Below are 23,276 nucleotides of genomic sequence, written 5' to 3'. Positions count from 1 at the left end.
AAACTAAAAAACTGGTGATCATTTTATACCTCATGCTTTATAAGCAGTCAAAACAGAACGGGAGGACAAAGGGTGTGTAGTAAATTTGACGACGATACACAAACAAACACCTTTTGTCCTTTACACCTTTACATGTAAACAACAGTCTGTTAAAATATCCAGCAGACATGGAGGAACTCTGGCATTTGTTTGGACTCATGTGTCCAGTATTGACTCTTTTAACTCTGGCCTGGTCTCCACCAGCTACACAGAATAATACCCAGCTCTCCTTTCTGCTGCACTGCGGTCACCAGGTAGCTGCTACCTTTGTCTGCTCTTTGGTGCTGCTTTTTACTGAAAACAGCTGGAAACTCCACTGATGACAAGTGGTGGCACTGACCCGAAATGTCAAAAGCAAAGTTACAGGTTGCAAAACCAAAACAATGAGCAAACAGTGAGCTGCTGAAAAGCTCCGTAGAATAATTGTCTGTGAGTTCGTCACCGGGGGTGACGTCTTCCACACACGTGGTCACTGCCCTTCATGCAACATTATACAGATAATTCTGTTTCTGGTTAAAAACAACATAAGGCTAAAAAAAAAAAAACCACCATACAACAACCACACTCCTCAGCTAAACACCGTCTCCTCCCACAGACTAAACACATGCAGTTTGGGGATAATTGCTGTCCAGGGGGGACCAGCCTCTCACCCACTGCATGCTGGGATTGGCTTTAGCCAGTAGATGATGGATGGACAACAGGAGTTTAGTCACTCTACAGCTGATTGTTACGCATTTTGTCACTAATAATTCCAGGTGCTCTAGATTTAAATAATTTTCAGATACAAAAGGATTGACCTTTATTTCCTTCTTCTCCCAAAACTACTACTTTCAATCACTGCTGCTCCTTCTTCTCTTTCTCCCTCTAACTCTTTCTTTCAGTCTCTTGATGCAGCTTTAATTCCCTCCTTATCCCCGCCCTCTAGTCTAACCCCCCACTGGCGTCTCTCTCCATCCCTCTCTCTGTGTACACACCTGGCCCGGGGCTGATCTGGTTGTCGTACAGGTGGATGTCATCTCCGCAGGCGATCGGCGAGTCCTGTCCCTCCTCTCGGCCCTCGCTGCCCTCCTCCTGCTCCGCCTCCCGCTGCTCTGGGGACACAACAGCACAGGGTCACCTCCTGGACCTCACCAGCTACCAGGCAAAACAGCAAACTCACTTATCTTCAAGTTTAAGCAGCTGGCAAAGTTCAACAGGGATGCACTTCACATTATCCTATCACAATGGTGATGCTTATATTTGCTGAAACTGTAGATTCATTCAAAAGAAAACTCAAGTACCTTGATCTCTAAATGTCTCGCTGATGTTTACCAATGACTTTAGCAATTTACAATTAATAAACAGTTAATCTAAGGGACGTTTTACTTAATCTCAATTATTTTCATGTCTAATCCAATGAGAATACAATTATAATTCATATGCAAAAAAGTAGAAACTAAAAAAAAACTAAAAATATATTATGTAACATTGACAAGAGGTTCTTAAAGTAAGTTATACTTTTCTGTGAAACTGCTGGAAGCATCATAAACAGATGTTCTGCAGTACGTATTGATTTACCTGGGAGAGATGCATTAATTACTCTAATGTATAAATGTCTGTAAGCAGCAGACCTCTGCACCCAAGAACCTAAAAAATAAATGGCACAAACTACAAGAGAGCTGCAGAAATGAAGTTGATCAGTGATCAGCCAGGATGTCCACAGGTTTTTTTTTTAATCACATCACTGGGCCGACAGTCTGTTTGTATGACTCATCCCATTCTCTCCTCCTGACAGAGCAACCCCTTAAATCCACTCCCACAGTAACCAGTGGGCTCCCAAATCTCATCCGGCGATCGGCTCGATGCGATGACAACAATATCTCATACTCAGGCTCTTTATCTGCCGACCTTATCCGTGAGTAGGTGCCAATTTCAGCTCATTCAGTTTGTCTTGCGTCAGGATCACCCCTCAGCTTTTGACATTATTTGAACCTGGCTGTGTTGTCGCCCTGCCTGCATCCCTCTGCGCCTCAGACTCATCGGCTGGTCTCTGACTTTCAAATCACCTTGGGAGAGAGCGGCGGCTGCCGAGCAGGGGGAGCAAATCGATGTTTTTACTCAAAAATGCGATGGTATCAATTCTGGAAAGAGTCATTAAATGTTTATTGCTTATTTTTGTGCAGAAAATATTCCATTCTATCTTTTTTACTTAAATCTTTACCTTCTATATAGTTTTTTAAATTAAAGTCCAAATATTCCAGCAGAATTTGGTTTGACTGCATTAAAAAAACACATCCTGGATTCCTTTCACAGTCTAATTGGAATAAGAAATGGGATCAGTCCTTGTGCATTTGAATTCAGGTGAGCGGTGCATGAAGCTAAGCTCCCACTCAGTAGCTGTGACCAGTAAATACAAGCATGCAACATGTAGAAGGAACAAGGGCCAAGGGATGAGGTGCGTTTGATATGAAAACACTGAATGATTGATGTGTTTCCTTCAAACGTTGTGCAGTGTTGTGCAGCAGCCTTTCAGATCTGCTCAGAGCTGGGACATGCAGAAACCGTACAGTGTTACAAAAAGGCACTCAGGAACACCTCTGCATCATTAAAGAACTTTACATGTTGGTACTTTTGTTCTGACCATTACTTGGACATACACATCTGCCTTCACGTGCTGATTTAATGGCATCCTACACCACAATAAACCGACAGTTCAGAGATAATCTAGCTATTAATCAATTAATGATTTGACTATAAAATTCAAGGTGCAAGCTTTTAGACAGATGTTCAGGAAGATGATTTCTCCGCATCGCTTTTTGTTAATTCCTCTGTTTAATGGGCAAGTTAAGTATAAATGTCAACAAACCTCATATCTAGTTTCAAAGCTTCAACTCAGGATGTTCAGCATCATAATTTCGGTATAAACATGAGAGAAGCTGCAGCAGCAGGGAAAAGCTGAACATTGCAGATGCTTCATACACAACACAAACCCTAAAATATTAAACACTCATTACGTTAGACTTAAAGCTTCATGGTTCCTCACTGCTGTATTTAATAAGTCTGACTGTTATTTTTTAGACAGAAAAACAAACATCACAAGACTAGATTCACCGCGATCTCTGTGGCTTACCACATCTGATAAACAGAAGCTCTAAAATCCACAAAGCAACCTGCAGAGTTGCCTCTAAATGCAGCATGAAAAAACAACTACAAGCACAATCCCCTAAATGCATCATTCAAGAAAGTCCTAAAGCCCCGAGTGAGCTCTTTGCAGCCACCACAGAGATCACGCAGTGAAATAATTAATATTTTGCAAACAATACATGATTCTGTTGCTGTTCACTATTTAAAACCAAACAAGTGAGGATCAGATGAGATCAGAATCACTCATCAACAGCAGCTAGTCTGCATGTATCACCCACTAAACACAGTAACATGTATAACACAGAGCAAAGTGTACAACAAATCCATCTCATGTCGCCCTGCTCACAGCCGTCAGTCGCTAAATGCAGCCAAGGAGCATTCGGCTCCTAGACGAGCCTTCACTAATGAACCTCTGCGATGACAATGGTGGATAATGCTTACTTGCCAACAATAATGTAATTGCATTAATGTCCTGATAAAAGCTTTCCTAATAAAGACAGTTATGTTCAGCTGCAGCAGGGGACCTTCTGTGAATCTGCTGACTGAATTTGTGTGTTGCAGGAGGGGAATAATTGGCTGGGGGAGACTGGGAGATCCAGTGCAAGCAAATTCTGCCCTGACTGCTTGTGCTGCACACATACTAATTGGATGCCTCTCCTTGAAGGTAATGAAACTGCCGTTATCATAACAGCCGGAGCAAAGTTCATTATTTATATCCAAATGCAGTGGAGTGTGAGAGCCGGCAGAATCTCGTGTGTCTGTGCTGCAGCTCTAATCTTTGTGTCACATCTTTCACTGTGCTTATAAAGTACAGCACACATTATTGACAACATTCAAATTAAAAAAAAGTCCCTCTGCCATCTTTCAGCAAGATAAAAATCAGCATCACGCTTTTTGTTCACATTGTGTCTCTGGCATATGAATTCCTTATTACTGGTCGTGTTGTTTTGCCATCGTGGAAAATGTTAAAAATGTAGATTACAGTGTAGTCATACACGGTGGCGCCTCAGACTCACCCATTTCTTGAAAGAAGTATCCATTCTTGGACATCCCAGAGGGAGGCGCCTCTGCAAAACAAGAGACAGAAACCACTGAGGTGAGTCGGGGCAATAGCAACAGGCCCTGCAGGGAGCAGTTCTCACTGTGGAATGATACACCCATTACTTGTTATTATTTTTACTCAGTAATTGTTGGTATGAGAGATGGTTATAAATATAAACGCACGCTATTATCTATCCTTGGTTAGTTATTTAGTGCTGGTGTTTTAAGTTGAAAATACTTGTGCATTTTAATGTAAAGTACCTCATGGATCCAGAATTAATTGTGATTCATTCACTCACTCACTCATGCAAGTATCTGCCCCCTAACGGCCGTTAGGAGACATGGTACTGAGCGCTAACGGCACGCTGAGTATAATCATACCGCTGCACGGTGCAGGGCGCCACATGTCACGTCTGCATCTTTGATAAAAGACACTTTTCCTTATTGTCAGCAAATCCCACAAAACAGACCTAAACAACAATCAATTAAGTTTACTACCATCCACTTCCTGTGTATCCAAAGCCTGATAATCCGTCCTTGCCATAGAGCTCCATTATTGTCCAAAAACTATTAAAAACACATCAGTGAGTCGCACAGTCACACTGGGAGACGTGTCTTTTTACTACAATAAACACACATGGTACTGCAGTTTATTTTCAATCCCACAATCAACACACCGTCCTGCTGCCCTAAACACTCCACAAACCATCACGTGTGTTTCATGTGTGGATGAGAACAGTCCAATAAATACTGTGGATATAAAAACAACAGCACCCAGGAAATAATTGTGTTTTCACATCTTCTGCTGGACCCAAGGGAGATCATGAGACTATTTGTTGTGTTTCTCTTTTTTTCCTGGGCATTGAATTGACCAAACTCAGAATGATGCCAGCCTCATGCTTACTAATTAATACACTTCATTGTCTGCAAAAATCATATCATGTTGTCCAGGGTCTTGTATCCAAGTCCAGCAGGCATCAATAACATACAGTATCTCCAGTCAGAAAATATTCCTCATTAAAATTCCCTGAATGCCTCTGAAACATTCATGGGTCTGTTGCTTTGACTCTGTTACCTGTTTATTTAATTATTAATGGGGATAAAACATGTTTAGCTTTTAAAGCCCTTTGAACCAAATACAGTGCAAACCTGTCAGCCTTCAGGCCAAAAGCCATATGACAACTGAGCTATACTACTACTACTATTGTTTTTATTATTGATAAATAACAACAGAATATCAGGAAACACCCAAAATGCTTGTGAGATTACAAATGTCTTATTTGGTCCATATAACAAATGTTTTACTGAGATTTTCTTATTAAAACCAAAAGCAAAAGCTGCCTGGTGAGGCTGAGATGGTTGTTGTTGTTTTTAGTGTTAACAGTTACTGTGTGTACAGGAGAGTCTGTCAAACAACATATATTTGGAAAAACGTTTTCTAATCACAAATAATATGAAGGATTAAACTTAGAAGCGGAGTTTACAAACAGTGATAATGATTCCTGGTTAAGTCTGATACTTTTCAGCCCTAAACGACGTGTCGATGTGTGAATCTAATTGTTTTTCAGTTAACCTGAAGACACGGTGGGCGCATGGTTGAAAATGTGGTTGTGACTGGTATGAATATTCAAAAAAATGCAAAGCAGTGACATCCTCAAATGAAAGCTCAGAGGGAGACATCTGTCAACAGAGAAAGACAAATCCAACAGTGTCAACAGTGAAAAGTCAGTTTAGCCTGAGTGATGCAGGTTTGGTAATTGAAACATTGCCTGTGTAAGGCCACAGCTGTCAAAGACACAATCAGCAAACAGTCAAACCTGGAGGGTGAGATGAAGATTTCCCTTGGTAGAAAAATGTGTTTAGCTCTTAACATCTTCATTAGGTAGAAAACCGTTGACAGACAAACGATTATATGCAACACACGCTCATCGCTTTCCGTCATCATCGAGTGACAAAGCAGAGCGAGGTTTGCTTCCAGGCAGGCAGTCTTTCTGCAATGGTAGGGTGCAAGATTTTCAAAACGCCGGATATCTCATTTTGGAATTGAGCTTAATCTGGTGAAGAGCTCCACTACAAACGCACAGAGAGGGAATTTGGAGTGCAGCATTTCAGAGTGTTTGTCACGCGGCTCTGTGGATGCGTGCAGCATGTGGATGGCACAGAAAGATGAGCAGGGATGCTCCGGTGTTACTGACACATTGTGGGCTCGTCCTGAACGTGAGGAACGAGGTGGGGGGGGTTGCATATTCATCCCATAACCCAAAAGATGTGTTACGTTCTCCTGCAGTGGAGTGTGAGAGCCGGCAGAATCTCGTGTGTCTGTGCTGCAGCTCTAATCTTTGTGAGATGGTTGTTGTTGTTTTTAGTGTTAACAGTTACTGTGTGTACAGGAGAGTCTGTCAAACAACATATATTTGGAAAAACGTTTTCTAATCACAAATAATATGAAGGATTAAACTTAGAAGCGGAGTTTACAAACAGTGATAATGATTCCTGGTTAAGTCTGATACTTTTCAGCCCTAAACGACGTGTCGATGTGTGAATCTAATTGTTTTTCAGTTAACCTGAAGACACGGTGGGCGCATGGTTGAAAATGTGGTTGTGACTGGTATGAATATTCAAAAAAATGCAAAGCAGTGACATCCTCAAATGAAAGCTCAGAGGGAGACATCTGTCAACAGAGAAAGACAAATCCAACAGTGTCAACAGTGAAAAGTCAGTTTAGCCTGAGTGATGCAGGTTTGGTAATTGAAACATTGCCTGTGTAAGGCCACAGCTGTCAAAGACACAATCAGCAAACAGTCAAACCTGGAGGGTGAGATGAAGATTTCCCTTGGTAGAAAAATGTGTTTAGCTCTTAACATCTTCATTAGGTAGAAAACCGTTGACAGACAAACGATTATATGCAACACACGCTCATCGCTTTCCGTCATCATCGAGTGACAAAGCAGAGCGAGGTTTGCTTCCAGGCAGGCAGTCTTTCTGCAATGGTAGGGTGCAAGATTTTCAAAACGCCGGATATCTCATTTTGGAATTGAGCTTAATCTGGTGAAGAGCTCCACTACAAACGCACAGAGAGGGAATTTGGAGTGCAGCATTTCAGAGTGTTTGTCACGCGGCTCTGTGGATGCGTGCAGCATGTGGATGGCACAGAAAGATGAGCAGGGATGCTCCGGTGTTACTGACACATTGTGGGCTCGTCCTGAACGTGAGGAACGAGGTGGGGGGGGTTGCATATTCATCCCATAACCCAAAAGATGTGTTACGTTCTCCTGAAAGAGTTCTTTAATGTGACAAAGTCTAGCAGTACAAATGATAGAACACAGGTACAGTAATATTTTAATTAGACAAAATGTTCCTTCACTCCTGAGTAAAAAAAGCAAATCAGGGCTAAAAGAAACAGGGACTGAGCTGGTTTTATCTGCATATGTAAACATGTATAGATTTCTACATCTCACAGTAAGTCTTTTCCTGCTTAGTCCCTCTGGCATTTCTTGCTCTCATGTTGGTCTTTCATGTATTTTTAAATCGTGCCTGCGAGCCAAACATTCCCTGTGGAACACAGACAATATTTTAAGGAATAGTTTGACATTTTCCTAAAGATGTTCGTTGTCTTCCTCGTTGAAAAGTGAAGATTGAAGCCTTCTGTCATCTCTGCATAGGAAACACAGAGATATCTGCAAGCAGCCTGGCTCTGTTCAGCACTCTGAAAAGCTCATTAATGAACACTTGAAATCTTATTTGTTTAATCCATACAAAAATCTAAATATCAAGACAAGCTGTGGTTATGTGTGTGACTACTTCCTGGAGTTTTCATTTCATTTTTATTACCAGCCCAAAAATAAACAAAAAAGCTGCATCCAGGTGGGTGGAGTTTTCAAACTTTCAGCTCCAAAATAATTATCTTAAGTTTCTAAAATGTCAAATCATTCCTGAACTGATTTTGCCCACTTCTTTCATTGTATTACAGTTTCTGAGCAACATGCAGACTTTTGGTTAGACTGAACAATATCTGCAGTATTTAATCTTTATTCAAAAGTGAATAAAAGATTTAGAGTTACAGGCATTTTATGGATGTTTCACTGCTGCTGCTGCGTTTGTGCTTGCACACCACAGTGTCCTTCAAAGAAGTGAAAAACACCTCTTCCCTTTTCAGAAACAAATTGAAATTGGATATATATATATATATATATATCTCAGCCCAGTGTGGCAACCTTCAAAACTGTCAGTCTGTTATCGGAGGAGCTTGAAATGTCAGAGACCAGTTACTGTCTGAGTAAATGGCCAGACTTTCTTAATTTCAGATGGCTCTAAAACAACTGCACTATAAGGCCCATTCCTGTAAAATGGCTGGTTTACAGAGCAGCCGCTTGTTGTGAAAAGCAAAGTAACAAAAAAAAAAAAGAGCTAAAGCTGCATCTTGGAATTCAAACAATGAAAACAGGAATTTAATTCTGGTCTTTCTGATTTGTTACAAATGTCAGTGGAAAAAAAACAAAAAACAAAAAACTCCCCCAGTGATATTTTTCTCCTCACCTGCAAATGTAAATCAGCTCCCTCATTTGAGCTGCCGTGTCAATGCTAACATGTAGGAACATTTGTTCAACATCCTCTGCTGCTTCCACAGGACTGGGTGTGTTTGATTGTGATGTCAGTCACATAAACATACATTTCCCTTCACTTTCCTAAACAACACACAGTTCGATCATCCCTTCTCTGCAGTCTACTTACCTGCACCTCATGCATTAAACATGCCTCAGCTACACTATGAGCATAATGGCTGTACAGAAACATGCAGCGGTTTGTTTCTGCTCCTGGCTTTTCAATGAGATTCTTTTTCTACCTGTTCAATGACTTTAAAATGTGAAGCACAGCCAGAGTTGGTGCGTCACGGTGTGTGTCGTGGTCCAACGGATATTGGACCTCTCGGTTACGGAGAAGCTAATATCTGCTTCATCGCTCTAAGTGTCATGGTTGTAAACATAATGCCAGTTTCACACATCTGAACACGTGACTTTCATGTGCCAGTCTTACCTGAACGCCGCAGCAGCACGAGGTTAAATAAACTGAGAGAGATGAAACACACGACATGTTCCGCCTGATTAAGAGCACAGCAATAAATAAATCACTCAATTTTCCTTATCATGCATATGCTTAATAAACCAATTTTACACTGTATTGCTGGGATGATTCCTCGGTTTGTAAAACGTGTTTTTCATTTTTGCAGTGTAAGATGAGCGGCAGACAAAACAAAAATCATGAATCATTACTTCATATTAATCTGACAGACATTTTCAGACAAAAGTGAGGACAAAATGCTCCGACTATGACAGATGGTGACAGCTTCTGTCCAACATATAGTCCCAAACCCAAAGACGATCACTGTCCCATCATCTGTGGCAAAGAAAAGCTGCAAATTCTTGCACTTGAGCAGCTGCTGCAACTTTAAAATGTTTGAAAATTCATGAACTTATTAACTAATCAACAAATAATTTCAGGTAAAATAATAGTCAGACCACTGCTCCAATGCTGTACTTTCATTTACAGCATACATGTGCATGACTGAATGTCAACTAAAGCACCAACGTACAGGATGGCCATTATTTAAGGCGTCAAAATAAAATATTATATCATCTATGTCTGAAAAACAGTTTTGGTGAAAACAGTGCTGAATCAATTAATGTAATAGTAAAATCCAAATACCATGAGAATGAAATGTGGGCAAAGGCTGAGTTGCTGAATATCAATAAACTATTTTTAGGACTCAACAAAGCCAAATCTTTTTATTTCAATATCCTGGAGGGGCTCTTCTACTGAACAAATCATTTATTTATGGGGCCCATCGTGACAGCTTCCTGTGGATGCTGTGCTCCTCTGAACTGCATCTTACTTGTACTGTGATCAGAAGTAGCAGCATAAAGATTCATGTGCTGTGTGTGCACTGAGCTGACTGATGCAGCATTAGGTATAGAGGGACTGGAGGGGGGAAATGCATGTTGTCCATGGTGTTGGCTTAAAAATTCACTGGGAGCATCACTCGTCGTTCAGTTTATGACCAAATAAAGAGCTTTGTTCTAAATTTGAGATTCCAAATAAGGATCAGTATCGCAAAAGATATGATCAATACTTACAGAAACTAACCATGGTTAGAGCTGGTTACCGTCTTTATGCTCTGATGGTTCATTAGGAGTCATAAAGCTGATTCTGGAGCAGATTCATTGAAATAGTGTGAACTCACATACTGACAATCAAAAGAAAACTCAAAGAGGTACAAGGACACCTGGCTACTGTAAAGGACATATTATTCTGCAGGCCAGCAGACGTTCATTACCTTCCTGCTGCTTCTGCAAACAATTTGAATGAATGGTCTCTGTTGCTGGATGCAGTGCTTCCTAAAACCCTGCTAGCACAAACGAAACAAATGCAAATTGTGTGATGTGTGGAAGGAAGGAACAAAACACAATAACCATTAGAGAGGAAGGTTAAATATGAAAGGTGTAAAGGCCTTTAAATTCAAAGCCTGTTCACTAGCTTCAATAAGGCCACATGTGATAGTAGCAAACAGAAAATACCTGCTGTAAAAAAAATAAATAAATAAACTCCACTCCAATCTCTTCCATTTTACCCACAGCATGTATATTCCTCCACCAACACAGACGTTACTGTGTAGTGACAGTGTGTAACCTGTGCACTGTAGAACATACAGATATACATGGTTTCTACTATGAAATAAAACTACCAAAGTTGGTTTCCAGGTACATTTATGGAATTCTAGAAATAGTTGTAGCCATGTGTGTGTATTGGCCCCATGTAATTGTGGTTACTCTGGAAACGTCTGAAAATCATTATATATTTATTTATTTGTATTTTTGTGGAACAGGAAGAAGCATTGATTGGCAGCTGGTTAAGGGCATGTCTGCATTTATAACAATGATTTCTCTGGTGCAGAAGCACATGTGCTCTATGCATATTATTATTATTATTATTATTATTATCTGTGCAACAATGCTTTTTATAGAATATGACACATTCAAAACCATTAATGCCTGAAAACAGAAACCTAAGAACGGTTCTCACCTGACATGCAGAACTTTCAGTATGGTAGAAAGAGGAACTCATCAAACTTGCAAGCAGGAAGTCAGAACTGGTTAGAGAAGCATCACATATACATATCACGTTCACTGATCTGCCGTGTGTGCATGTGGGTGTTTGTACTGGGGTCAGACCTTTCATCATTGCTTAACATATACATGACAGAAATATCTGTCAGCCCAACGACTTCACATGTCACAAACCCAGAAGAGCAAGGCAGCATCTGCTCCGCTCATCACTGGACGCGGTGTGAGGACATGCTGCGTGACAGGCAACTTCCACCCATAAACCCAAACCTCGTGCGACACGAGCCAACTGCAGAGAAACGGCAGGAAGCCGCCCGGTTCCTTTGCAGCGACTGTGGTTTCTGCATCAGTTTGGGGACTAGTGATACAGCTGTTTTTAAAAGCACAGACAGGAGTTTCATCACTAACTGAAACTCATAGGAACCAGAGGTGGTTTCTGTCTCTGGAGCTACAAAAACGCCTGTGGGCTAAGAATCAAACAGCAGCCGGCCATTCTTTCTGCTTTGACTCCCCTTTTTGATCCCTCTGTTCTCAGAAGAGAAAAAATTAAGAAGGGAGTCTGACGTCCCACAGTCCTTAAGGAGCCAGAAAGCATCTGCACAAAGTACATTCAGGGATAGAGTTAGTGATTTGGCTGCTCTATAGGCAAAGGCTGAGAGATGAAGCCTGGCAGGTGTGTGCATGCGCCCACATTTAATATGATTTACCAGCTCTGTTACCAAGTCACAGCACCATTAGAACTGAACACTGTGGGAAACCCAGGCCCTTCATAGAGAATAAAAACAGTAAAACAAGCAGCTCGCACTAAACAAAACCCACAGAGAACCCTCACTGAGAACTGTAAAGAATGTTAGAAACGGATCTTGTACGTATCTAATCTCCTGACACTTGGTGCAAGTGAAAACAAAAACTCGAGCGAATGTTTTTTTTGCAATTTGTTGACCACAGGCAAAAGTGCAAATCTGATGCACAGTCTGAAAGAGTCTAAAGCAGCGAGACTCTTTTCTTAGGAAAACCACAGAAGCAGCAGGTGAAGTGAGCGCAGGGTTTGAATAATGGCCTCCACCTCTACTCGGCGTTAAAAACAGCATGTGCTTTAACGTTGTATAGAAGAAAGAAACAAACACGCATCACCGAACACGCACATGGAGCAATCACACAGATTTATAAGTTAACATTTCAAAAACACACATTAAATATATGGCTGGTGTTTTAGAAGACAAAGAGACCAGCAGGCTGAAGACTCATCATCCATCAGTGTGATAGTCCATCTCTGAAAACCTTCTTTGGAAATCATTCATTTAACAAAAAGCCGAAATAATTTCCAAAACCACTCGGGCTTTTATTCTCCATCTGTTACCTGAGCAGGAGTAAACATTTGTTGGGAAGTACTGTCAGTCCAGGATTACATGCAAAGTACTGAACACCCCAGGTTTGTCAATCTGACGTGGAAGAATAGTCTGTATTTTTGTTGGCATCATCCATCCCTGCTCTACGCACACGTTTGTAAAAACAGACAATAGCACAGACATTTGTGTACCTGTTTATCCAGACAGAGATCAGTCAATAATAATAATGATAATGATAATAATAATAATCTGTCGGTGGGACCCACAGTGTTTGACCTTTGGTTAATTACAGCGCGTTACACATGCTGGCTGAAGGCTGCACTTATTTCATTAAGTCAAAGGGAAGGACCAGCAGTTGTAAAAGACTTTATTGGTAAGAATCACTCATTACCCTAACCTAGTGCAGACTCTGCCCCAAATGCATCCAAAAAATGTTTTGATGTGCATCTAAACGCTCCACGACAACAGGAAGTGACCTTATATGACCCTCGGCGTGTATATAAACCAGCCGGTTTGAAGCTAAGCCAACCTCCCTCCACATGCAGGCCCATCCTATTGCAGGGCAGCGCGCTGCAGGTACATGCAAAGCAGATGCCGGAACACCCAGGAGGGACGAACCCTGGAATTTACAGGAGACGTGAGGCTCCGAATCTGAAGTGAAGAGGGCAAGAGATTAAAAGGTGTCCCTGCTGCGTTTGCAGGGGAATCTGCGAGGGCTGGGCCATCACCATGGAGGAGGCCGAGCCTTTTGCTGCCTAATTGTGCCCAGAGGCTCTCTTGGCACCCGACCTCTCTGGAGCTGTGGTCGTTGAGACAATCTGTTGAGACAGACCAGGCAGAGAGGGAACTTCTTCCAATGCTCTGCTCTGGGCGGCTCTGATTGCTCTTACTCACATTTTAAAACAGCAGGCCTCCATTTGGCCTTTACGTGTCTTCTTTTTCTTCTCAAAGCATTTAAAGAACTTCAGTAAGCATTGTAATTACACACACACACACACACACACACACTGTAAATGTAATGTACGGTGTGTGTTCCATGGTATTTCCCAAGGGGTGCAGCAGGGTTGAACTGAAGCCTAATGCTGGGTAAGAGGGAACCACCTACACAAGTTGTTTTCTCAGGACTGAACCGTATTGAAAACATCTGATGAACATGTGTATTTCATTACCTCAGGTAGACCCACATGTTTATTAGACAACGAGCAAAAACCAAACAATGCTGATGGTATTTTCTGAAATGTCACACACCGTATATATGAGACACTCTGGGCCTGCACTGTTTCCTAGAAGCAGTGACATTACTCCTGCTCTGCAAAATTAACTAACGCAGTGAAGCTCTTAGTCCATCAACGCAATCAACAGAAAATTAACATGCAAATCATTTCAATAATCAATTAACTGTGTAAGTCATTTAGTGGTTTCAGCTTCTCCAGTGTGAGGATTTACTGCTTTTCCTTCTCTCAAATTACTGAATATTTCAGGGATTTAGATTGTTGGTCCAACATCAAAATATTTAAAGATGTCATTTATTAGTATATTTTTTTAAAAACATTTTATACTATAAAATTAAATCCAGCCGAATTACCACAAACCAAAGTAATTGTAGTTTGCCAACTCTGGTTTTGGAGATTTAATTCGTGAAGAAACGTGAGTTGGCTTGATTCTTAAACTCATCATAACCAGAGAAGGTCACTGTCAGGACAAGTCTGCACTGGTCTATCACCAGGTTCACACACAGTTTCACTGCCATGTGCCTTAATTCATCAACTCTAACTGTCCATAGAAGCCTTCATACACCTTCCAGATGTTTCATACATAATCTCTAAAGTTAACCCACATGAATTAAGACACAGTCGTCCCAGTTTCAATCTGAGGAGCCGACAGGAAACAAACAAAACTCCACATTTGCAGATGTGACACATTTACTGTAAATGTCAATGTCAGTGCTATATAAACAATTATAGTCTATAGGACACAGCCAAACACATTTAAAGAGTCTGGGCCATAAACTAATCCATACTACACGCAGTCGACACGGATCCTTTTGAAGAGCTGCAGTAAATAGTTTGATATTAATTGATCAGTCGATTGACGACGAGTAATTGGTTCTTCAATTCTTCTATTTTCATTCTACTTTTTCCTGTTTTATCTGATAAATTATTTACCTTTGGGTTGTGGACTGTGCAGATATAACAGACCACACAATCATTATTAAGGAATTTGATAATATACTTTAATAAATCACTTGTCAATATATGTGTATCAATATTATCTGCAGCTCATCAATATGTTTTGCTGGCGTCTGAAGTGAAGACCACATTTTTCAATGGAAGCACATCATCAGGTAGAAACTACTTTTGTCCTTCAGTTTCCAGATTGGATGAAATTCTTCCTCAGACTCAACAGTATAATGATCCGTATGAAGCGAGTGTTTTCAGTGAGGATGTTATTTTGTTAAAAACTCAAGATGACAAAACATTACAATTAAATCTGAAGAATCTGCAAGAGAAGTAAGAAAAAGAAGAAGATAAGATAGACCTGCAACTTTGGACGCTGCACTGATGCTGAAAACGTTTTTAGACGTTTTCTTTTCTCAACTTTAAAATCTGACTTTGACTAAGGAGAAGAGCCGCGGCTCTGTGACCGACAGCTGGTTCCTCAAGCTGCCGTCTGATGTTGATGATGTCACAGCACTGACCACGAGCCTGGCAGGGACCGAGCTGTCTGGCAAGCAGGTGGGCTGATTGCTGGCCATCGTCAAGTGTGTGTGAATGTGTGTTTATATGCGTGTGTGTGTGTGTGTCCAACATTCATACGTGAATGTACAGGCGTGTCAAAGGACATGAACGTCAACATGTATGTGGAAATCTGTCACAGAGCAGAGCAGCTTCAGGCTGCAGAGAAAACAAGAGTGTTCCAAGGACAGAGCCTCAGGCAAACCTGAACAAGCCAGTTAAAACGAGACTGCAAATTTGAATAAATCCCTATTTTTAGGGATGCAAGAAGTAATACTGTACAAGAATATCTCACGCTGTGACTGACAGATGGCTTTGAGACAAGCCTGAGCCAAAAATGAATCCGCCAGTTACTGCCCTCACTGTATTTTATTGTCAATACCTGTGTAACGGAAAACAATTAAGTCCTGCAGCGTTTCTGTTTTCATCCCATGAATTTAAGATCCGTCTCTTGACATCAGGTGTGTGGACTCTGCAGTAATCCTCTGGTCCTTTCTGGTCCTTTCACCTGAGAGGGACTGATAGTTATAGAGAGCTGGTTACTGCGAGTTCATAGATGAATCCTACCCTGCCTGCGGTGCGGTGAGGCATCGTGACTGTGGTTAGTGCAAGAACATGCTTCAGTTTAAACCCCTCCACCCCTGGCGTTTCATTCTCTCTTCTGTTTTTACCCCAAATTTTCTTTTCTACCCTCTCTCTCCATCTATTTCTGTCTAATTTGGCCTTTTTTTTTTTTTTTTTTTTTACATCTTTCCCTCTAATTCTTGTTTTTTTTGTCCTCTGTCGTTCTCAGTCACACACAGGTAGAGGATTATACTGAGGTGCTGCAGCAGGGATGCTCGGCTGTGTGTGTGTGTGTGTTTGTAGTGACTGAGGGTTGTTCCACTACACACACACACACACACACACAAGTCAACCGCCTGCGGCAGAAATTGGCTATATTTTCACGGGGGGGGGGGAGAAAAAAGAAAAACGCCAGTGCTCGGGGATTCCTGCTAATTGCTTGCACATTCTCCTCTTCCTCTGGCTCGATTAAAGCCAGGCCACCATCTCCCTTTCAAATTCAGCGTTCTCCAGACAGCCCTGTACTGAAGGCTGCTCCAGCCAGCCCGCCATCTGACGGCAAAGCTCACTGCTTTTCATTTGAGGTGCCCCCCCCCCACTAAACTACACAGACAGTTGAATCTACGTGAGGCAGCAGGAGAGAAAATACCTGCTCAAAGTCTGCTCTGCTTTATCTGTAACATGCTGTCCACCTTCCCTGACACCTTCATACTGTCTGTACACAGTAAATCCAATGGTCAATGTAGTCAAATGAGCCTGCTGGGTTTTTACAGCTGTTTAGTATGCCGGACCGCGGTGAGAATCAAACCACTAACCTCAGCAGTGTCGGTGCCCTGCCCTGTTCAGTAGCTGTCACTTTGCTTACCTTAGTTGTATCTGGCACCACACTGGCAGAATTTAAATTAAGCATCCCTGACTACCTACTGTTCTCCAGCTCATTGCTTATCCTAGGGTATGTCTCGCTGTTAGCCGTCTTCTTTAATCCTCCATCTGACACTGGGTGTACAGTGGGTCGTGTAGCCTTTGGTTTCATGTCTGGAAGCTTCTCTCTACACTGTAGGTGAGCTGCTTCTGCCCTTGTACGTCGCTCAGTGTTAACTGTGCTGCTCTGCTGATGTGCCTCTGCACCAGTGCTACAGCTCCCAGTCACTGCTTTGCATTTAACATACAACATGTATTAACTTCTCAGACAGGACTCAACTACAGATACTCGCTACACTAAATGTGCCTGAATCTGGATGCGATTTTGGTGCTGCAGCACATGGACGATGGAAATTACACCATCACGACAGGAGGCAAGGACAAAAAGGACATCAGACGGAGTAGGACAAAGACCACAGCTACAGGTCTACGTGTGCATCCAACAGCTGTGTGACAACAGCAGCAAGGCAAAGACAGAGAAAATGTCTGCAGGAGTCATCGTACAACACGACTGCTGTACTTGCTTCTGCAGATCTGAATGCATCTTGTTGATATTTTTTGTTGGTCATACATGAAACATGAGGATGTGTGTTTGTGTCGGTGAGAGTCTGTGCCAACACCCTCTTGAATCATTTTACCTGCTATACGCACTTTGATATTGCTGCCTAGACACGGGTATAAGGGAAACTTCACATTGAAGGTCAGGGCATCCCCTGACGTCTTGTAATCATTCCTATGTTGCGGAGGAGGCTGCACATCCTGGCCCAGGCAGCAGGGTGCCACTGTGTTGTGTTTGTTTCTTGCCTTTAAATTAAACTCACTGCAGAGGAGAAAAGTAACCTGCACAGTAGGAATTGTTCTGTGCTGTGCAGCCTTGGTAGACAATTAAATAGAAACTGAAACAAATAACTCATCTGTGCACAGAACGTTCGACGCCGTTACCCAGGGGTGGGCGACCCATGTTCCACTCTCCTGCTTGTTTCCCCAACTATCCCTGCTCTATTACCTGGATCAGGGGTGTTCAGCCAATCAGAAGCTGCCAGATGCCATCACAGATGAGGCTGGATAGGGGGAAGCCAAAGTGAATTGGTACCTTCCAGCTACTGATTGACTGAACACACCTGATCCAGGTGACCAGTGGTGCGTAGGGCAGGGACACTTGGGAAACGGGCAGGGCTGCGGCCCTTAGGTGCTGGAATTGCCCACCACAGATGTAAACTGTAAAGTGTCAATCTGCAGTGAATGGGTGGGTGTACGTTAGAGGATGGTGATGCACTGCAGTCTAATTAGACAACAGCAAACAAGAGATGACTAAAGATCAGGGAGGACCACAAACACTGTTCATGTGTAACAGATTACAGCATGAGCATGCGTGTGTGTGTGTGTGTGTGTGTGTGTGTGTGTGTGTGTGAGTGAACACATCCTTGCTTCTAACACACTAAATCTCCTACAAGAAACAATTTGTGTCTGAATTTAAAGCATTTACTGTATGTTTGAGAAAATAAACACGAGCTCTCTGTGAAGTTAAACTAAAGCAGGTCACATCTGCACCCAAAGGTCCACACCATCAGTTTCTCACCTTCCACTTTCACCTGCTGAAAACCTCTGCACCAATCACACACTTCTGTTAATAGAAAGGAACTTCCCAGTAATTGTTAACAACTACGGGACTTTCTTCCTTCATTATCAGGGTTAAAATAAGTACTGGGGTAGCTGAATCCAGCTAAACTAAATTCATGATTACTGGTTGTTTTGCTGCAACACTGGCATTAAAATCCCATTTTACTTGACTAAATAGAAATAGAAGACGAAACGGTTTCGCTTCCATCCTCAACAATAGCTGCTTTTTATACATCCACATCTGGACGGGCTATAAAGCAATGAGGACATGCAGGATGAAAAGGTCTGTGAGAGTCACACGTTAAATACCATGTTGGAACTACAGGGCTATTTTTGTGCATGCTGTTAATAGGGAGAGGATGTTTAAATAGTCTATAAACTCCACATTAGAATGAAATCCAGAATAGATCTTAGTATTTCCCAAACACTTGATGCTGCATGTTCTGACCGAAACAAAATGGAGATATTATGGCGCAATATAAAGAGGGAACTATGTTGACAAAGAGTTGGCTTGATTACAAAAGTCTAGTTCGACTATTAAAACACAGCAGAGAGCCAGATGGTGCATTATTGTTCTTGGTTATATATTTTTTTTACATAAATTAGATCAGTTCCAGATCTGCTCCTTAAAAATACAGGTATGTTAGGTGACAATTGTTCAAATCTAATAATCTGAGACTTAATCCGAACAACCCCAAGGATGAATTGACTTTCATGTCAAAAACTGCTGGACTGTGGATTTGACTCGACTCCAGAGTGTTACAACCTAGAAAGGCCCATCTAATCGGGCTAAAATCACAATATTGATTCATGCTGTAAAATTACATTTTATGTGACAAGTTCTCTGCCGTGTTTGCATCCAATGCATCTAACCAAGGGCTCCTAATGCTTCCCTCAACTGTGCCAACAAACGACAAAAGTGTCAAACCGGGGCAGAACAAACACTGGCTTCAGACTCTATTTAAAAGGAAATCCTCACCTTGGTGAAGTGTGTGAAACGTAAACTCATTCTGCAGCGAGTCCTAATCTAATGTTTGTTAGAGGAGGAAGATGCAGTGACAGTAACAGCCTCTGACGGGCTGTGCACCGTTTACCTGCATAAAACAACAAAAAAAATCAATATGTAGCTTTAAAATATTTGGCCACCCTCTTTCACTTTCACAATAAGAAACTCTCGATACAGTAAATAACGCTGACTTTGGCGCTTTCAGTGCGTTTGCTGTGCTGGAAGATTAATAGATTAATCTGCAGTCATCAAACTAGAGCACACTAGCTGTCAAGATGACAGGAAGGAAGTTTACATCACAGGGTTAAAAAGAAAAGAAAAAAAAGCCCCAGACAAATCTAAACCACAGGGTGTTTACTTTTTCCAGAAATACACATGTGTGTCTACATTTGACTTTGTGTGTGTGTGTGTGTGTGTGTATTTTACAGATTCAGCTTCACTATTAAGAAAAACTTGATGTGTGTGTCGTGTGTTGTGTGCATGTAAACGTATATTTGTGAGAATGAAAAAAAACAAAAACAAGGATGGAGTAGGACATGCAGATGTGTGTGTGTGTGTGTGTGTGTGTGTGAGCTGTAATTGTAATGAATGTGATGTCTTCTTCAGTCTGTGTTCCTTGAACTGTGCATGATGAGACTGTGTTGACGCATCTACATAATTGTTTTGGTGTGTAAACCAACAAATTATGTAGATAGAATGAAGTGTGTCTGTAATTACGTGCAGTGTGTATGGACAATATCTGTGGCACAGTTGGTGTGAGTGTGTAGTTCTGTGTACAAATAGGTGTGTGTCAGTTTTGAAAAAAAAAAAAAAAATGCTTGTGTGAGAATCCACTCGTGAGCACGTGGCATGTCTTGTCTCGTTCGTGTCTTGCATGGATGTGTTTTTGTGGCGTTTTTAGCGCTGGTGTGTGTGTTGTGTACTGTATAATAATTTGTATGTGTGTGTGTTTCTCCTCTGCCCAGATGGCTGTGCTCAGAGGCTGGAGCTTCTGAGATCTACTGCCAGCGGTGAATACTGATCAGAGATCACTGTCACATCTACAGCACACACACAGACACACACACACACACACACGTCATCCATCTTCACTCACACACACCTCCACTTCCACATGGCCGAACTACTAATTCACACAGCCACTATCTGTCCTCCATGCTGATATTCTCTCTCCGCAGGTCACGGCTGCAACGCTGATTATCCGACTGTCTGTCACACCTGAAGACTGACGCCCTGCGAGCACAGCGCTGGGAGATTCCAGTTTTCTGCTGTAATTAGGATATTTAACACTCTTTAAAAGAGACAGCACGTGTGGATTTGACTCGAGTGGCTGGATTTGCAGTTATTAGAACCATAGCTGGATCTGTCTATTTTCAGTGAAATTTCTGAAAGTGCTCGCGACAAAATAATTTAACCAACTGGTCAATCAACGTTAAATTCGTTTACAATTTGTCGGATAATGGAGTAAATGTTTAAATGTGTAAACGCCACAGCTACACACACAGCTAACCATTCCTTTTCTAGCTTTTAACTAGAATTTATTTCACATAATTAAGTCAGAAAACAGAAATTTATGAAACAAAATATGATTCCATTGACAATCTAATTCTTTTTTTACCAATAAATCAATAACTCCAACAATGAGGAACAGGACTCTAAGGAAGCGTTGATCCTCAGGGTCGTAGCTGGAACATCTTGTGAATACGTGAACACGCTGCATTGAGACTATGCACAAAAAAAAAAAAAGTCCAACAATCCACACCTCAGTATCAGAAACTCACTGCAGCATTACCACGTTGTCTAATTACATGTGGAAGCTCTGTGGTAATTTACAACTCTATAAAGTGAATCCAGCACCAGCTGCTCTTTCACCTATCAGCAGGCTGCCACTGATAATGACACTATCTAGAACATTACTCACAGTGAGCTGCAAAAAGGGTTTACTCATACAGGAGAAGACCAGTAAAAACATTTTCTGTCATCTGACGTTCTGATGGACAGCCTGTTCCTGTTATGCACGCTTGACAAGTGCTATGCAGAAAAAGCTCTTTCCTTTGGTAAATCCCGAGGGCAGTAAAATGAGTTTGGAAAGCCAGAAATCTAATCCTGTGGCAAAGTAATTGTTGAGTCACTCGCGGTGATCAATAACATCCACATCCTGCGTCTGTATTTTGGTGCTTTCTTTACTTCCATTTAAAGCCAGGGTTAAGTTGCATGACAGAAACACAGACGGCAAATGTAATTAGAAGAGGATCAGACATTAGTGGACAGACATCATTATCACTACCAACCCAAACCTCGACCTTTCTGTTGGCAGAACCATATTGTTCTGCTGCAAGGATCAAACCTGCCCTCGCCGCCTCTAATCAGATCTTAAGCAAATGAATGCAAATTACTCTTCAGAGGACAAGCAACAGCAGTGTCCATAACGGCTGACACACACACACACACACACACACACACACACACACACACACACCTCACCAGAGCACGACTGAACTCAAACACACACATTAACCCCATACATACAGTGCTGGTTACTTACAAACAAAACACACTCGTGCACGCGCGCACTCACACACACACACACACAATATTTTTTCACATGATTATCTGAAATAACATCCTCATCTCAGACGCAGTATCCTGCTCTGCCTTCCCAGACAAAATGAAAAGAGAGGCAGCCGCATCACACCTCCAAATGGGCTCTGGGTCTCCGACGACTTTCACTGAGGGGAGAACTCACTGCGCTCCTGTGGCTGTCACCAACACTGAACACTGTGTCTTTCTCCATCTCTCTCACACACACACACACACACACGCACACACACACGCACACACACACGCACACACACACGCACACACACACACACACGCTTATGGCTATATGGATGTACACAAATTTTTTTCCCTCTCCGTTTGTTATGCACAGAAATACACACACATCTGGTACACAAACATGTCAACATTTTTACACACACACACACACTCCTTCTCATGTCGATCCCCCTCTATCTAGCAAGTGCACATGCACGAGCCCCGCCAGTGCAACACATGAGAAAGTGTATTATGAGCGCAGGTTTCCTCTGCATTCCAGCTGCCTTACAGGTATACTGGTGTGGGTTTTCAATTGAATTGTTCCTCGGGGTTCAATCCCTGAACGGAAAACATACGACGCAGGAACCTGCCGTGTCGCATACCAGACAAACGAGGAAAAAAAAAAAAAAAAGATCATCAAAGAGATACTCCAAAAAAAACATCTGCATTTCTGTAAGCACAATAGGGCTTCTACCACCCCACCTCCGCTGAAAAGAAAATAAAAACAGGTGTTCTGTCAGAAACAGAACAATGCCACATTCCTAAGAACGCAGCAAGAGCAAACAAAACACACCAAGTATGTACAGTAGAACACAAGCACACCCAAACATCTGCCCTCCCTCAGAGTGGAAGCGGAGGTGGACTGCACATGTTTTGCACAGGGGGTTCTCAGGTTTCACTAGGTAGGGAACCCCAAGGTTCTCCCAGTGAACACCGTGTCGTGCACAGCTGAGAAGCAGCTCTGAGAGCTTTGATGCACTTACCCGAAGGCACGAAATGAAGAACTTTGTTGGTCTCCATGGCTGAGCAAGCGGTGGCGAATGCACACTTCCTCTCTCCAGCCGCCTTCCCCGAAGTCAACCCATCATGGTTGTGTTATCCTGTGCTGATGAGTGTGAGATCACCTCTGCTCCCTTGCTCTGTTCTGTTTCTGACTGCCTCT

General features: G+C 42.0%; 1 protein-coding gene across 2 annotated transcripts in view; it reads right to left on the bottom strand.

Annotated features, from left to right (window-relative positions):
* slc4a11 (solute carrier family 4 member 11) overlaps positions 1-23,276 on the bottom strand; it is a 62,511-nt gene extending 39,235 nt beyond the window's left edge. The window contains exons 1-3 of one of the 2 annotated variants that reach the window (XM_026304744.1): positions 23,098-23,276; positions 4,179-4,229; positions 1,014-1,130 (exon numbers count right to left, since the gene is read on the bottom strand). In XM_026304744.1, the coding sequence (XP_026160529.1) occupies positions 1,014-1,130; positions 4,179-4,229; positions 23,098-23,134 (205 nt within the window). In that variant the 5' untranslated portion in view covers positions 23,135-23,276. The remainder of the gene's footprint in view (positions 1-1,013; positions 1,131-4,178; positions 4,230-23,097) is intronic. The other variant, XM_026304753.2, reaches the window with a different exon arrangement.

The sequence above is a fragment of the Mastacembelus armatus genome, chromosome 22 (genome assembly GCF_900324485.2).
Source record: "Mastacembelus armatus chromosome 22, fMasArm1.2, whole genome shotgun sequence".
Classification (NCBI taxonomy): domain Eukaryota; kingdom Metazoa; phylum Chordata; class Actinopteri; order Synbranchiformes; family Mastacembelidae; genus Mastacembelus; species Mastacembelus armatus.
This window is presented reverse-complemented; position numbering and strand designations above follow the sequence as displayed.